The sequence below is a fragment of the Apostichopus japonicus genome, chromosome 9, assembly GCF_037975245.1.
Source record: "Apostichopus japonicus isolate 1M-3 chromosome 9, ASM3797524v1, whole genome shotgun sequence".
Taxonomy (NCBI): domain Eukaryota; kingdom Metazoa; phylum Echinodermata; class Holothuroidea; order Aspidochirotida; family Stichopodidae; genus Apostichopus; species Apostichopus japonicus.
The window spans coordinates 22,506,991-22,524,590 of record NC_092569.1 but is presented as its reverse complement, the minus strand read 5'-3'; the positions used below and the strand labels follow the sequence as shown (position 1 = coordinate 22,524,590).

The 17,600-nt window shown below is 33.5% G+C and overlaps 2 protein-coding genes across 2 annotated transcripts in view; both read right to left on the bottom strand.

Moving 5' to 3' along the window:
- Positions 1-17,600, bottom strand: part of LOC139973992 (techylectin-5B-like) — a 116,180-nt gene that overhangs the window by 14,431 nt on the left and 84,149 nt on the right. The gene's annotated exons all lie outside the window — the stretch shown is intronic.
- Positions 57-10,516, bottom strand: LOC139973995 (fibrinogen-like protein A). Its single transcript, XM_071980906.1, has 7 exons — positions 10,387-10,516; positions 4,765-4,810; positions 4,152-4,324; positions 2,914-3,181; positions 2,438-2,595; positions 1,704-1,968; positions 57-417 (listed from the first exon to the last, which is right to left on the bottom strand). Exons 1-7 carry the CDS (start codon positions 10,462-10,464, stop codon positions 182-184), a joined length of 1,224 nt encoding a protein of 407 aa, XP_071837007.1. The 5' UTR covers positions 10,465-10,516; the 3' UTR covers positions 57-181.

The window sequence follows — 17,600 nt, the reverse complement described above, 5'->3', positions numbered from 1 at the left end:
AGATACGGTAACTTGGAAAGAATGCGAGTAGTGCGATTAAAACATGAAAACATGGATTCAAGTATTCCTTTTTATTTTCAAAAAAGAACATTAATTTGTTCTTAAAATGAATATCTTAGGTATTTGTTGATCAATGATGGTCAACGATGTAACAGTTTTCTTCTTTAATCTGATTCAGTCTCTAGATAGGGCGGATCTTCATCTCTGTAAATTTGATATAATAATAACTACCGGGAAGGTTTCTCCAATAAAAATAATACGCCCCGTAGACACCGTTCAGGTTAGAATCATGACAGTCATCGTACCACCATGCACCATTATAATAATAATAACTTGCACAGTTATAAGAACTATGAGCGTCATTGTCTCGGTCCTTTGTTGTAAACTGCTGGTTCCGGTGACGACTTAGAGCATCGCCTGGAAGAAAGAATCAAATAAAAAAACACACCTTCAATACAAATCATATAAATAACTGTTGTATATCTGATACATCCTAAACCTTTCGTTATACTCAGACTGGTTGATTAACATTCTTTACGTCAATTATACTATTTCAATGTATAAGTTTAGTTGAGGGAAAACGAGGTAATGCGATGCTTTATGTGGTTAATGGCTATCATTGGGTCGTGGTCTTATTGATAATGCATATACGATATTAATTGTTTTTAAATATTTTATTGTAGTCAGATGTACACACATGACCATAATTCTCTCTTTAATTATATATCATCCTAGATTATATTCCAGTGTTTATCTCTAAGAGGCATCTCATCATCGAGGATCACCACAAATGCGGCAATCTTCATTTGTTTAGCCCTTCTTAATAACTATGGACATATTCACTATTTGCGTTGTTGCACTATTAAATAAACACAATTGATTTGGTGTCTACATTTCGTTTGTGGTTTGGTATTCATCACCAATGTATGAGAGGTGTAATTATATGTATGAAATAAATTAACGGAATTGTTGCACGTGAGACAAATACTCAGTTGTTAGCGTTCTGGAAAGTGTCACTACTGCATGTGGCATGATTTACTAATAGTGTCGCGCAATGGATTACCTGCTCCAACTACCAGAATACGTCTCAGAGAAATTAACAAATGTAAGGATATGTAGATCAGTCTTAAATGTTCTGAGGATGTCAGTCAGTTATTTACTAATTTTAAAGACAAACGGAGATAACTTGAATACTATGAATTGTAAGTTTAAATTTGTCTATTGTTTAGCTTTCTGCAATTTCATCTTTGGACTGACTTATACTGTTTCCTAATACGTGATACAGACAGCATTCTCTTCCTGCCTTTATTTATCAGTACATCACTGATTCTAAATGATGTTTCAACGATGCTTATCATTAGTTTCCATTAAAGTGCACTTTTGAAGGTATTGGACAATGTTGACAGGAATGTGAAACTGGTAACTATAACAGACAACTGTATGTAGTTTCCTATTTTGATGCAATTTCCATTCTCAGGCTACTAATTACAAATATAATCGATTTTTCATCTGCTTGGCCTCCTTACATTGTTATCTACTTCTTTATTCTTAAGGTGATATCATTATGTACTCAACTTAACTGAAGTTAAAATATGTTTCTTGAAAGTGGTATTATCGATGAAACGATAACCTGGTGGTGTCTCATTATCTAGTTATGCTAAAATACCATATTTAGTATTGAAGGAGATGTGTAGGCTACAAACCTGATGTTCCACTGTAGGTCCCAAGACCGGATAACCGATAGTTGTCGCTTAAGTCGTTTGTCCTAAAAAAGTCAAACTTGGCGTAGTATGGAGCTCCGTATCTGTTCACTAAGTCGATTCTGATTTCATATCTCTTTTGGTTGGTCAAGTAATAAAGTTTATCATTTCCGAGCCAAAAATTAATGCTTAAATTTCCAAATCCTTGCTTGTAGCTGTCCCATCCAATGTAGAAGTCTTGACTACCATCGACCCGTCGTTGGAACACCTTAAATATTTGAAAATGATAAAAGTAGTTAATAACACAAACGTGAATAATATTAGTGGCTTCCCAAGTGTGAAATCTGAAATTTTCATCTTATTTTAAAATGAACTACCTTTAAACGTAATTCGAAACGTAAGACCTTCAACATGTCGGTTATGAGTTAAAAGGTAGAATAAACCAAACTTCCTCAATCATGGAGGTAAAGAATACAAATGATGAGGTTCGCAATATGCATAAATGTCAATAGACTGTGGTACAATGTAAAATGTTCTTGTATATAAAAACGAATATCATTAAAAACAATGACAAAGAAAATAACGAAAAATTCCGACATTGTACATAGATCGGTGAAAAGAATAGTTACGATTAAAGTAAGTCTTACATTAGAGAAAAATGTATTCCAGTGCAAGATCTAATGAACTATATAGTTCATAATGTAATCTCCGTGCTTATCGTAGGCTATAACACTTACCGTCCATCCTCCTCCGTCAGTCATGTTACAGTAGACCTCAAATGCTGGCCCGGTCCATCCGGTTGGTTTGATGCTGTATATACCGTTGTTTCTAGAACCATCATCATAAATTTCCTGACAATCTTTTGCTGGTGTCAATGGAGTGAATGTTATGGCATCTGTAAGATAAAATTAATTTGAATTATTATTACATTAATGTTACTAGGAATGTATGTTACCTAATGAAGTGAATGAAGTGTTTGATAAATAAAGTTCAGATATATTCTTTTATCAAAGCGATGGTTGACCATAGATGGATGTACCAAATGGGCCAGAGAGGTTTGTCAGTGAATCTCCCCTGATGACCCTGCATATCTGTCATCTAATGAAATGTTTGACGACGTCACGAAACAAGTAATCTTCACATATATTAAAGCCTTTTAAGAAATATGGGTATAATATTGCGTTTATATCTAATTTTTTCCGTGATAACTCACCAGTATTCTCTCCAGAATAGTTTCCGAGGTTGACCAGCTTGAAGTGACTAAAGGCGTCACTTATACGGAAATGATCGTAAGAAACCCGAATTAAGTAACCGCTTGATGTGGTTATCTCAATCACCAGTTGGTATTTCTTCTGGTTGGTCAAGAAAGACAACTTCTCGTTGCCGAGCCAGAAATCATGAGAGAGAAACCCGAAGCCAGACTTGTAGCTGTCCCAGTCGCGCCTGAAATCGATGGACCCGTCGGTGCGCCTTTGTATTACCTATGGACAGAGTCGTTACCGAAATGATTTGAGAGTTACTGATCTTTCATTCAATGCGTAATATTTGGCATCCAGCACAGCCGTCTCTGTTTTTAGGTAATTAAAAAATAAATGAATAGCACAATGTAACTTAAACATATATAACATTGTTACCGATATTAGTAACCATAGGCGTAGGAGCCTAATTTGATTGGGGGGGGGGGGTGTAACGACTTGCCCGAAATATATAACCAAAATTTTTGTTCGCTCCGCGCGCGTTCAACATGTTAATGTGCTATCATATATGCATTCATCGGTTTTACATCACATGCCGATAACCGATGAAAGCCTATTTGACATGCACATTAAGATGTTGAACGCGCGCGGAGAGCGCGAAAAATTTTGGTTATATATTCCGTGTTATTACCCTTCCATATTGGTTAGAATTATTGGGAAAGTCGTTACAATAATAACGATAATACTAATATCAGTTTAACCATTGAAAAACACATTGCAAATTATTCTTTTTTCAGTAGATGCCCGAAAAATTCTCAGCATATTGCCCGAATTTTCACCCCCCAAAAAATGAAAAACACATTGCAAATTATTCTTCTTTCAGTAGGTGCCCGAAAAATTCTCAGCATATTGCCCGAATTTTCACCCCCCAAAAAATGAAAAACACATTGCAAATTATTCTTTTTTCAGTAGGTGCCCGAAAAATTCTCAGCATATAGCCCGAATTTTCACCCCCCAAAAATATTGAAAAACACACTGCAATTTTTTCTTCTTTCAGTTGGTGCCCGAAAAATTCTCAGCATATTGCCCGAAGTTTCACAAAAAAAATTGGTTGTGGGGCTGCAGCCACCCCAGCCCCCCCCCCCCGCCTCCAACGCCTATGTTAGTAACATCGTTAATACTCTTCCAGCTGCTGTGAACATGATTGTTTCAGTCTGACAATTGTTAATACTAGAGCAAGAAACCAAAGACATACCGTCCATCCACCGGAACTGTCAGTGTTATCACAGTAAACCTCAAATGGTTCCGGATAACCATCTGGTTTGATCTCGAAGACACCGGAAGAGTTATGGGATGAACATTGCTCCTGAACTTCTCTGCAATCTCTCGGATAAGTCGATTGTTGATAGAAGAAAAATGATGATGAACCTAAAAAGCAAAGAAATAAATAAAAAATTGTCCACATTATTTTTTTTACTTTGCATTTTTGATATTGGTTTACATATATTGCATACAACACGTTCTTAATTTCAACTATCCGAAAGGTCTCACACTTGTAGTTTTGCAGAAAAAAGTTACTCTAACAGCACAACCTAACACTGCGTACTTTACACAATACATACAAATCTAACATGAGTTATATCGACTGTTTTGTTTAACTGTTAAGATAGATTTCTATTTGAATGCTCCAAAACACCTTACCTCCTCTTCCATTCTCGTCCACTAATACTTCAGACGAACCACACCCACCCCAAAAAAAAAAAATCATGCCCTAATGCATGTGTTGTTTACATGATAAATATAATGTAACAAGGGTTTACTATATTTAAATTACATATTTGGAATCAAGAGGGGTAAGCATCACTCACCTAATATCTTTCCATTAGTAGATCCATCACTTGTCTGTTGGGCACTCTAACCGAAGAAAAAAGATATATATATATATATGTAAATGAATAACAGGAAAGTGACTTTGTTGTTTTAAACAATGGAATAGAGCAAAGAGCTTTTGGATAGAACATGATTCGAATCAGTGACCTCTGGATATCAAGCTCTGAAAAAAGATTTCAAACTTTTTTGAAAACAGGTTTTCATTATATTACGGAGTAAATGTGAAATGTGTGTCCCATTTACGTTGAGAAGTATTACTGGAAATACTTACTGGGCCTACTTGAATACATCAACTAAAAAAACAAGTAGTGATTGCCGGTTGGATAGATTTGGGGATAGCGAAGATGTCAGTTACTCTATGGGTGCAACAATATTGCTATTGAAATTGAAATTATTGAAATTGGTTCATTTGAAATTAGAAAGAAAAATGTATTCCAATTGAAATGAGAAGACAGAGAGGGGGACCGATGATGAACACAAATCACTCGACTCGCTTTTATCTTTACTCGAGTTGTCCATTTCAAACATTAAGCTAACAAGTTCACACATTCCTCTCTCAAACAACGGGAGTGGGAGGATGAAAACATGTATCGCCAAGGCATGGAGTGTTTGAATCTATTAGAAGTGTTAATACAGATATTTGTAATGTACCGTTAAAAGAGACATGGTATAGGTTAACACTAAACAGAATTCAGATAAACAGCCTAGCTCCACTATAAATAATCAGTACTCATAAATCCTTCGAGGGCTCATTAGACAACGCTCGAATGATAATGAATTAAGATGCAAATTAAATGTGTAGACTAGACTAGCAGATGAAAATGATTGTACTCTGTTGTGTTTACGTTTTTACAACAATAACTCTTCCTTCTACAATTCTAACTTGCATTCCCCAATCTTAAACCTTCCTGGTTGACAAAAAAATAATTGATATAGGCATTGTCGTTCTTTCTAAACAGAGATCAATCTCAATCTTTGCATTTGAAATTTTACACTGAAGAGAAAGAAATTGACGAGACAGTTAAAGCGAAAATGCACTTATTTCGTTTACATGCTGTAAGAGCTTTATATCTACCAGGAAACAATATAATTATAACCTTACTGAATTAAATCCTGATAATTTCCTATACGGTTTTTATGTTGACATTGAAAACTTAATATATTACTATTTTTGAGGTGTTAGGGAGTGGGAAGATTTAAAATGTTCGTACCAGCTGTGTAAAACATAACGAAATCAATGAAGTGACAAATATTGCACAATGTACATGTAATTTCAGGTTATGTTGTAAACACATATCAACACCCCCTTTTTTTTTTAAAGTGACAACCGAACCAGAAATAGCAAATTCAAGTATAGATTTGTTAGCTAATGATACAGAATAAATAAATTACGACATATATTTTTTAGAAAAACTTATAAGTGGCATTCCCTTTAAATGAATTGTTACTATTGTATTTTTCATTAAAACAAAAACAGACACAGACATTGCTCCGGAATATCAGTTTATTTTGAGAAGGAAATACTTTTATTTTTACAATCGAAAATGGTGTATTAAACTTCAGAGGAAAATATAGATAAAAAGATAGTTAATGAAAAATGCAAAATCTTCTGCTGGCTGACAACAAGTTATGGCATTAAAACTTCCTCCCTTTTTTGTTATCTTACGGTTGTTTTTTTTTTCTTTCTAAGTAACACTTTATTTGTGTTGTTATAAATAATAATTAATGACGTAAAAGTTATGTATCTACGAGTATGGGATTGATGTAACTGTTAGTTGTGATCAAATTTAAGTAAAATGAGGTGCCTTTTTAAAGCTATTATGACATACTCGGTTAAGAAATGTATACCAATAACTAATTGTATCGCTCAGCTAACATAACAATAATACACAGAGGTAGCCCTTAGGTACAAACGTATCGTCAATATATTAAGTATCAATGTTCAGCAATAAACTGTCAGTGTTAAAATACAAACATACAGTCGCTGTGATCTTAATTATTAAGAGTCTGACATAAAGAAAAAGAAGATCAAATCAACAAATGTTGAATTTTCGAATATTCAAAAAATTATCAGCCTATTTAGTTGGATGTAAGGTCTTTCCAATGTATCCTGTATCCCGGAATCTTTTACTCTAAGTAAGTAGTCGAGAAAAGTTATCGGAACTTATATTGTTCGAAACGGCAATAAATTGAGACTTAACATTTTTTATAAGATATTTGCTGGAATGGGTTACGATCTGTTGAACCAAGAATATATATTGATCGCGAATCATACTACTTTGTAGGAGTTATGAGCAATAAAAGTATTAGACGAATAGCGATTTTCAAATTTCATTGGAATTAAGCAAAATATGTGTTTTCTTTATGTTTACAGTACAAATTAATGTTTTACATTTACTTACTATCTTCTGATTTTAGTTTGTAAATCCACATACTTTTGTAGATAGTCGAACGTAAGAACAAACAGTTACAAATATAAGAAAACATCAACATGGTTGCCAATAACGTTGCAGAATACTTTATCTTACATGTATTTAGTTGAACGTATTTCTCTTAGTAATTAATTTGACAGTACACATTACGTCCGTTTCTTAATTTTTTTTTTGACCTGAAACGAAGGTCGTAATATGCAGCTTACTTACGATTGACATAGCTTCGCACTGGTGAAGCAAGTCTCACAGGAACTTTACCAGTACTAAAAAAACTCATATTGACGATACTGTTCTATGTTTGAAAATTTATTGTGCCCAAAAATGTTTTAAAAAAAAAATGTTTTAGTCATAACCGAACCTTTAACTTTAAGTGACAAAGAAGGGGTCCTTTTTACAATACATTGATTTTGATTTTTTCAATTTGTCTTGTTTGAGTTATTATTGAATTTTCTACTTATCTTGAAGCTACACACAATATATGATTTAATAGATCATATAACGACAATTTACAATAAACGTATGCTGGTATATTCTTTTATTTGAAATTCAGAACATGCTCTATTTACTTTCTGACTTCTCTCATCCTTGTATAATCTTAAACTAGTTGTATAACTTTTGTAAGACTACAATACATTAAATGAAGAAGCAGTTGGGAAGAATGATATGCCAATGGTTCTCAAAGTTTAGAAGGTGAAATCATATTGACTCATTCTTTCGCCAAATTGATGTGCAATATGACTTATTTGCTTTTTTTCTAAATCTTTGAAGGATATAAAAATATATCTATGGGTTAACTGCAAATGCTCGACAGATTCTGCAAATCTTAAGAATTATTTATTAAGTTTCTTGAAGTTTTATTATAGACTTTGCGAAAATGTCTTAGTATATTAAAATGATATATATTTCATGTATATTTGCCTTCTCTCATTTAAACTTGGCAAATTGCACAAAACTGTAAGTCCAGAGATTTTTACGTCTAACATTAACTTTAATTTTATTCATCCTCAGTAAATCATGTAGAGTTTACGCTAAATTGGTTACTCAATTAAAATTTAACTTTGTTATTTGTCCATTGCTTCATTGAAATTGATAGATTTCTGTTAAATAAAGAAGATCTACATCGGAATACAAAATTGGTGGCATTATATTAAATCATAAGTTTCAATGTGAATTGAATTAGACGGATGAAAACTATAATTAATATCAAGTCAAAACATTCTTTTCTCGTAAATTATTATAAAGTTAAGAAACTGAAGCGAGATATTCAAAGTATGGGCATGTACATCTTAGCTATAACGTTTCTATATTTGAAACTACCGTATTTGAATGATACTATCGGTAAAACTTGCATTTATGACAGTCTGCATTATGTCTGATTTCATTAATGATAAAATCCTATTACAAATTTTAGCACGTCTTTTTTAAACACATGACAGTTCTGAAGTTGTACCTATGAGAGATATACAACTAACAGGTTAATGTTCACTTTTAAAGTTAAAGGTAGGAATACGGGTTTATGAATTACTAACACAACAAGAGCTCAATATTTTATACATCTTTTATATCGTTTTTATTTAAAGAACTTTGAATGTTTAACTACATGCTTGTGTCTTAAATGGTTCCAGAACGTTACTAAGTTACTAGTACTATTACCATTATTTATCGAATTTGCAAAAAAAAATCCATCCTGATTATCCGATCTTTCATCTAACACCTTTACTTTACATACAACTAGTGCCTTCTTTACCACATTGCAGAAATTCTAAAGGTTAACGCTTTTAATTTCTGAGATTAATGCAAAACATAAACGAACTTGAAAGCATTAGATTTAATTTAATTTAATTCTAATTTCAATATTATTGCCAAAAATATAATATTTAATGATTATCGAATCTCTTTTTATTTCTTGATTTGTTAAAATATAGTCAAAAGGAGACTTTCTGTTCAAGATTTCATTGCTTGTCTTTTGTTTCAATTTCGAGACTCTTTTGTGGTTTGTGGGGAGTTTAAAATAACTTAAGTACTTAATTTAATCTGAAAAAGGTTTAACTGAATCAACTTCAACGTTAACTGTAATTACTGAAATATACTTTGCGTTTATTATTATTTTGTTGAATTATTTCTCATGCACTTTTGAAGCGATACAGACCATCTTTTTTATTTCGATACAGACAAATGCAGGATTCCAAAAGATGAACATTGTATTAAATTTGAGGAATTATGATGTCTCCATTTTCAATATCATATACCATCTTTTGAACAATCAAAACTTTAATTCAAAATATGGTCAAAAGGGAGAATTGCACTTCAAGATTTGAACGTTTTTACTTTGTTTTAATTTGAAACTCTTTTTGTAGGAAGCTTAAAATTAATTTTAAGTATTTCATTACTCTGAAAAAAAGTATTTCTTAATCCACTCAAACGTTTACTCTACACACTTCAATATCCTTTGCGTTTATTTTTTTAATTATTTGTTACGGACTTTTGAAGCGTTACAGACAATGATGTTTATTTCAATACATATCACTACAATATACCAAATATGAACATTGTATTGAATTTGAGGAATTATGATGTCTCCATTTTCAATATCATATACCATCTTTTGAACAATCAAAACTTTACTTTAAAATATGGTCAAAAGGAGAATTGCTATTCAAGATTGGAACGTTTTTACTTTGTTTTAATTTGGGACTCTTTTTGTAGGGAGCTTAAAATTAATTAAAAGTATTTCATTACTCTGAAAAAGTATATTTAAATCTACTCGAAAGTTTACTCTAAACACTTCAATATCCTTTGCGTTTAATTTTTGAATTATTTGTTACGGACTTTTGAAGCGTTACAGACAATGATGTTTATTTCAATACAGATCACTACAATATACCAAATATGAACATTGTTCTGAATTTGAGGAATTATGATGTCTCCATTTCCAATATCTTATATCATCTTTTGAACAATCAAAACTTTAGTTTCAAATTCTGTTATCGCGCAAGTACATTAAAACATCTATACTACTACAGATGACTGAAGAAGGTTCATAATAAAATGCGTTTAAAATTCTTTTTTGTAGTTTCTGTGTGCTACATAAGAAGGAACCAAATATGAATTGACTTTGACTTTTATGCTGGATTAAATTAAAAAATATATAAAAGTACTAGAACTTACCGATTCACGAAAAACGAGGCAGCTAGTTGTCCAAAGGAAAAATAAAAATTGGAAGATTGAATAAAACTTGCTGATCATTTTGACGAAAGGGTGAAATCTTTTCTGGTGACTCGCCCTTCTCTGAATTCAAGTTGATAATGACTTTCACCTCTGTCGATGACATAACGTACCTTACATCGAGTAATTTAGAATGTACGGTAGAAAATACAGAACATAGTTAACCTCATTAAAAAATGCATTTTAGTAGTATGGTAGTTTCCACCTAAATGTTGTCTCTAACGCGCGTCGGTAGACAGAAGAACAAGGAAGTCAAACCTCATTGGACAAGGAAATCGAGACTACTGAAATCGTGCAGTACAAACTATGAGTCGGCCATCTTGATATGATTCTTCCCCTCGTGATCTCTATCGGGAAACACAACTGTGATCTCCGGTCAAGTCCATAACGTTAAGCTAAATAGCCTTGGTTTAAATAAATATTACTTAAATTAAATTTAATTAAATATTTCTGTATTCAGAAGAAAACTTAACTTTAGAAAAATGGTTGAAAGAAGACTATATATAGGAAGCCAATCTAGGACTTATTGAGGTTCTAATTTCCCGTCAAACCCTGTACTTTTCTTTAACGCCCTGACGAAACGATGAAAAAACTACGGTATGCTGACAGTAAACTGAAGGCAGTAAATCACCGTAGCTTTATATTACAAGTAGGGCTATACTGATGGAGAAGTAAAACTAGCCATTATCATATATCAGTGAATATGAAAGGGACGCAAACGATTAACAGTAAAATCCACTTGAAACATTTACATCAAAGTCTGTAGTGTTTCGTGTGGGAATTGTTACTTTATCATTTGTATATTAATACACAGGGTGAAGACTTAAAGAGGTCTGACAAGGATAGTTTGAAATAATTGTTGAATTCCATATTTTCTTTGCTAGAGCTTATGCTTTGTGTTTAGAAAGTTAGTAAAATTGAATCATGGAAAATTAAAATCGTATCGTTATTCAAAGAACTATTTACTTTTTCATGTTTAAAAATAAATAAGCGAAAGAGCTTGCTGTATTTAAAGGTATAAACATTATAGAGCTGCATTTTCGGATAAAGATGTGTGAAAATGAGAGAACGTGACGATGTACTCAATCATTCTACAGTGGTTGCGATGAAACCAATATAATTCAATGTCCCACAAAATATTAACCTAGTCAAAATCTCAAAAGGAACTCACTAATCAAATGGAAACCACCTGACTTGTCTGGATTCAAACGACCTACTTATAAACACTTTGTTTATCTATTTATTTCTTGAAAGATGATATTGTATTTGCTTTCTTAATCTCATTCTTTGATTCTTTCACGCTAACAAAAGGAATACCCTTTTAGGTAGGGTTAGTAAAATGTGTAAACTTTGCAATGATCATGGTAATTAATGTTTAACATCGGCACGGACTGCATTTATTTATAAAATATACCTAAATTGTTCTAAAATCACTGCTTGTTGTTCAATTTGATGTTAACACCAAGTAGCTTAACATATTTCTACATTAGAGTTATATTTCAAATAATGAACTTTCAATTGGAGTATTTCAATATTATGTTTTTGATATGAACGTTCATGAGTAAAAAAATATTGGGATTTGAAAAAAAAAAATGTTTTAATAGTTAATCATCAACCTTTGCTAAGAAGAAATATGTAAGGTCGTGTGTTCACCGGAAGCAAGTCCTTGAATGTAATCGAGAGCATGTGTGTTGATCCATTTGTCTTGCTGTCTGTATATATTCTGTGTAACTAACCCAAACATAACAATTTTTACCTAAAAAAGTAAAGCCCGTTTCACGGATTTATTCATATATTTGTTGTTGTTACCTGCTCCCTCGGTGGCATGTTCGTTCATAATCGTCGTTTTCAAAGTAAAATTATTGCCAAACTGTCGTACCAATATCATTGTGTGTGTTTGTATCTGGTGCTCATTCGAGCGGGGAGAGAACTTCCACGTCCCCACTCCTTGTTGATAACCTGTCAAGAAAATATTTGAGTGGTATTTTTAATATTAAGGATTGAATATTATTTCCCTGGCTTCAGTCTTATTTCTTTGTATTAAGCCCGTTTTGGATTACAATACAAATTCTCGCGCAGACATCAATAAGTGTAGATAAGCCATGGTTAAAGTTAATCAATCGTTTGCTATTCGCTCACAAAAGTTTCGCCCCCTATAATTCTGCTTATATGTTTATGATATTTCTTTTGCTCACATCTTTCTGCTTACCTTGGTCAGGGCAACTACCCATGCAAGTTGCTGCTATCCATGTAAAGGATTTGGCTCTTTAGATGAACTTACTTACCGCCGCCACGTATTCGTAAGAAAATAGCTTCTGTGAACATAACGTTTATGTTCTCATTCATGCGAGACTCGACTATCAACTGAAGCCGGCTGCAGGCAAGAGACCCATGAAACGGCTAATATTGATGTTAAACATGCAGACAGTTAACCATAATAGACACCATTTAATAAACAACAGTGTTCTCAGTCAACTTGTATTTCTATACCATTGTTATACTTTGAGAAATGTTTCTTTAAGTATCACAAAGCCCATCAAGTTAAGCATCGGGAGTACTAAGTCTAACACAGACCGTTAGTTCAGTTTCTTATTTGAAAGACAAAACTCAATGGGAAAACAAGACTTTTAAGTCCTAAGATAATATTTCTATAACGCATTACAAATGTATCACCGACAAATAACGTTGCATATTACCCAAGACTGCCCTTTTCTTCATATGAAGTTATAAGACTTTGTTTTAGTTGAGTTTATTCATATTTATAGACAATAGATTAACATAAACATGGCCTGTCCTAGGTAGTCGGGGTAATCTTCAATTTAGAATGAAAGGCGCTTCCACGGATTTAAAATATTTTAAGACTGAAAATGAGAAAACCGGAATAGCTAAAGAAACAAAAGCAACAATGAGAATCCACCGTAACTTTGCCGGTCAGGGATCGAACCCATGGCCTCCTAAATACTATATTTCATTGCTTTAAATGTCACCGAAATTATGAATGCATTCCGACCAGATATGTTTAATTGAGAAAAGCTGTCGCAATCGAAAGAAAGACATTTAGTACAAAGTACAAAGTACATGTAAATCAATTGCGTCCCCTGCAAAATCCGACCTCTCTCCCCCATCCCCCCCCCCCCTCCAACCGTCACCTTCCAAAAGAGTGAAGCAATAAGAACGGTTATGAATTTGTGAAGGACAACAAAGTAAGGTTTAATAAACAGGAATTCAAATTTATTTATTTAACTATATTAACTTTTTCCTCGACCCCACCACGTTATTTTCGAAATTTAAAGTTGGTTTTAAGCGACGATCCTCTAAATTATAGGTATTTCTTTCACTAATCACCAAGAAGACTTCTATAAGTGGAACTATGTTCCCAAACTGTCTCGTAATAACTGTCTCGTATTATTAATAATCTCTGGTCTTCCGGAGATCTTACGCCCATCGGGAAAATTGTTCTCATTAAAACGTTCCTTATTTCACAACTTGTCTATTTATTTACCGTTTTACCAAATCCGAGTACAACTGTTTTTATAGAAAATGAAAGTCTTCTGTTTGGATTCATTTGGTGCAGTAAACCCAAGAAAGTAAAGTAAAACGTTTTCGTTAAAGATAAATGTAAAGGAGGCCTGAATATAATTGACTTAATGTCTTTCGTAACAAGTTTAAAGTGTAAGTGCGTTAAACTGTATCTTGATGAAATTGAAGGTGTATGGAAAGTTTTATTTGATGAAGAACTTAAGAGATATGGAAAAGGATTTGTATTCAAATGCAACTTTTATAAAAAAAAGACATTAATATCTCAAATAATTGTATTCGTGACGTGAGTTATGCATGGTCGGATTTTTACTACAGACCTCCAGATACGTATTGTAACCAGATTGTTTTGAATAATGAATTCATCAATATTTATAATAAGATTCTTTTTTTATCAAATATTCTCAAACAAAAAGGTGCTTTTCGATTGCGTGACTTTTTCGACAACAATGGTTATTGGTTATGATGGTTTTTGTACTAAGCTCGATCTGGATCATTTCACTTTTACTTTTTATTTCGAAATTTGGTCGACGGTTCCAAAACCTTGCAAGAAAAGTGTAAACAACGCTCACAACACAAATGGTATTAAGCAACGCCTTGTAAAAGCTATTACGTCACCCAAAGTCACGAAGTATTTTTACAAGTATCTAATAGAGAACAAATCACAACAACCAACAGCAATCCAGAAATGGCATGAAATCGATAGCAAGACGTATGACTGGAAATCATGTTTACGTTACCTTATCTGGCTGTAAGAGATACCAAAACACATTACTTTCAGTTCCGTTTCTTGCATAGAATACTTAGTTCCAACATGTTTTTAATCAAGATCAATGTAAATGATAGCTCGTTTTGTAAATTTTGTCAGAAAGAAAATGAAACACTAAAGCATTTGGTTTGAGAATGTGATTTTGTTAAAACCTTCTGGTTAGAGTCTGATAACCTCTGCCTGGAGAGAAACGTTGGTATTAACCATGATCACATTTAGTTTGGTTATATCGAAGAAGCTAAACATCCGATCAACTGTTTATCTTTTACATGCAAAGTATTATGTCCTCAGTTGCAAATTAGGTGATAAGATGTCAGATGCTATTTCATTTTACTCCAAACTCAAATATTACTTACAGGTAGAATATTACATACTTAACAAAGCAAATAAGGAATGCCGTAGTACACTCTTAAAAATGACAGGTTCAATAAATGAATGTATTAATTACTTTCTAAGAAACAATGACAATATTTATTATTATTATTTTTTTTTTAGGGGGGGGGAGTTGGGTTATGTGAGTTTCTTTTCTATTAATTCTGTTTGTTTATTTATAATTGCTTATGAGTTTAAGTGTTACTTTGTTAGGTCGTTAATGCAATCGTTTATATAATTTTTAGCAAATCGAATTACAGTTTAAAATTGATTGCTCATTGGAAACGAAAGCTATCAATATATGGAGTTAAAAAATGTAATAAAATGTATATGTCATTTTCTTTCATCAGCTATCAATATGTATTGATATGCTTTGTAATAGGCGGATAATGATTGGTGACTTTTAATGGTTATGACGATGTCACATATTTGCACTCCGTATGATATTTTTCCCTATGAAGCATCTATTTAAAGAGATGTATTTTAGACACCAATAATTTTACTTGAATTGAAGAAGACGCATGTCCAAAGGAAAAATGAAACTCGAACTAACGAATAAAGTTTATTACAGTACATCTTGATGTTGGCGTATCGTCTTCTACGGAGACCTGCTCTTGTCTGAATTACAAGTTGAAAATAACTTTCACCTACTAACAGGTTGCTACAGATACTGCCTGGGGGAATTTATAACGTACAGTAAAACATTGTTTCCATCTTTGGTACTACAAATTATTCACTAAATGTATTGGTTCAATTCATTACGTGATAAATACATACAACATATGGAAGACCTTGCATGAGAACTGCTACTCAACAGCGTCCGTAGAAAACAGAACAAGGAAGTCTGAAACCTTGGACACGGATTTGTGCTTGAAATAAAAGTGAAGCTAAAATCATAACAAATATTATGACTCATGAGTCTTTCTTGTATTGAATACTACGGTATCTTCATTGGACTTTTTGAAACCAATCATGTTATCGATTTGATTCTCTCTGAATCGAAATGATCTTTAATTGACGTCAATAGAGCAAATTCTAATCTGCTCCGGTTGTGGTGTCCTTTCTATTGGATAAAGTCTACCATGTCTTAAATACTTGGCTGCAGTAGAGGGTTGACTCTATTTCCCTTGACTTGGCTAAAGGTCATCAATCATGAGAAGGAATGGGGGGGGGGGCAGGCTGATACTTAAGAATAAATGATTTTATTTGTAGCGTAAATTAAATGAGGAACAACGCCCATATAACTCTCAGGCTACATAATGAGCCAGCAGATCATGAAAGTCAACAGCATTCGCTAATCCCCTTTCCAGCATATTATTTTTAACCTGCATGGAGGGGGGGGGGAGGCAGCTGCGCCCCCTGAAAGTTCAACTTCCTAAATGGAAGTAGGCCTATGATTATGTGAACGCCTGGACTATATACTTATTACTTCTCTTTGTTTCATAAAGGCTTATTAGTTATATTTTTAGCCCCTTAATCAGTGCCCCGTTGATTTAACTAACAATATTGAAGCTCAGTCAGTTACACGGCCGATCCACTCAGCTCACTTGCCTTATGAAGTAACGTAAAGACCTATTTCTCCCTTACGAAGTGATTTTATCCCGCAAAGAATTCTTCTCATATATTTTTTTTTTTTGTGGAGAGTAAAATTTTCTACAACATGAGATCTCACATTTTAGAATGTTCATATGCAACTTACATGGCTCGCAATGTACCATTTCTGGCAATCTGGGGCGGGCATTTTTCGCAATAAAAAAATTCTTGCTGAGCTACGCTCCAACCGATGCGGGCGCTACGTTTCGATAGTGTCATAATGGTCCAGTTTGGGAGGTGGCCCACCGACTTACAATTTCGTAAAAGGCCCTAGTATATACCGACATCATTTAGACGATACATAATTGTTCTCGATATCACTCAACTACCCCTAGAGATTCTACCTTGGCTTGGGAACTGAAGTATTGTTATTTCCCGATAAAGTGAATGTGCCCAGATACCCAATGGTGATTTTTTTTTTATTGTACTTACGGTACCTTATGTGTGCATATTGTAGACATCTGTATAACAAGATTATTGTATTTGAAAAACCAAACATTGGGAATGTTTCCGTTTGGGTTCAGGATACGATTTTATCAATCATGATAAAGGCCCTAAGTTTCACCCGGATATTACATAGATAAGTCTTTCGTATGTCTAATAACTTGCCAGGACTGACTTTTGGTAAAAATGCAGTAACCAAACAGTAACAAACTGTAAGACTTCGGCTATCGCCGGGACTTTTGCCCTGGACCCCGTCAGGGCCGTAAGGCGGGCCCTTTGACCCCACCCGAAAAATATTTTGCCCCAAGGCGCTCGCTTCGAGCAGACTCCTTCAGTTTTATCCGTGGTCAGTCTTTTATGTACCGCCCCTCACTTTTCAATTAACATTGACGCTCATATCTTTACTCGTTACAAAACATTACCGCATGCACGGATTGGTTGA

Coding starts and splice junctions, on each gene's coding strand:
- LOC139973995 (XM_071980906.1), bottom strand. CDS start 10,464: ATGATCAGCAAGTTTTATTCAATCTTCCAATTTTTATTTTTCCTTTGG. Junction 3,182..4,151: donor ACAGTTCCGGTGGATGGACG/GTATGTCTTTGG, acceptor CTCTGTCCATAG/GTAATACAAAGGCGCACCGA. Junction 1,969..2,437: donor CTGACGGAGGAGGATGGACG/GTAAGTGTTATA, acceptor CAAATATTTAAG/GTGTTCCAACGACGGGTCGA.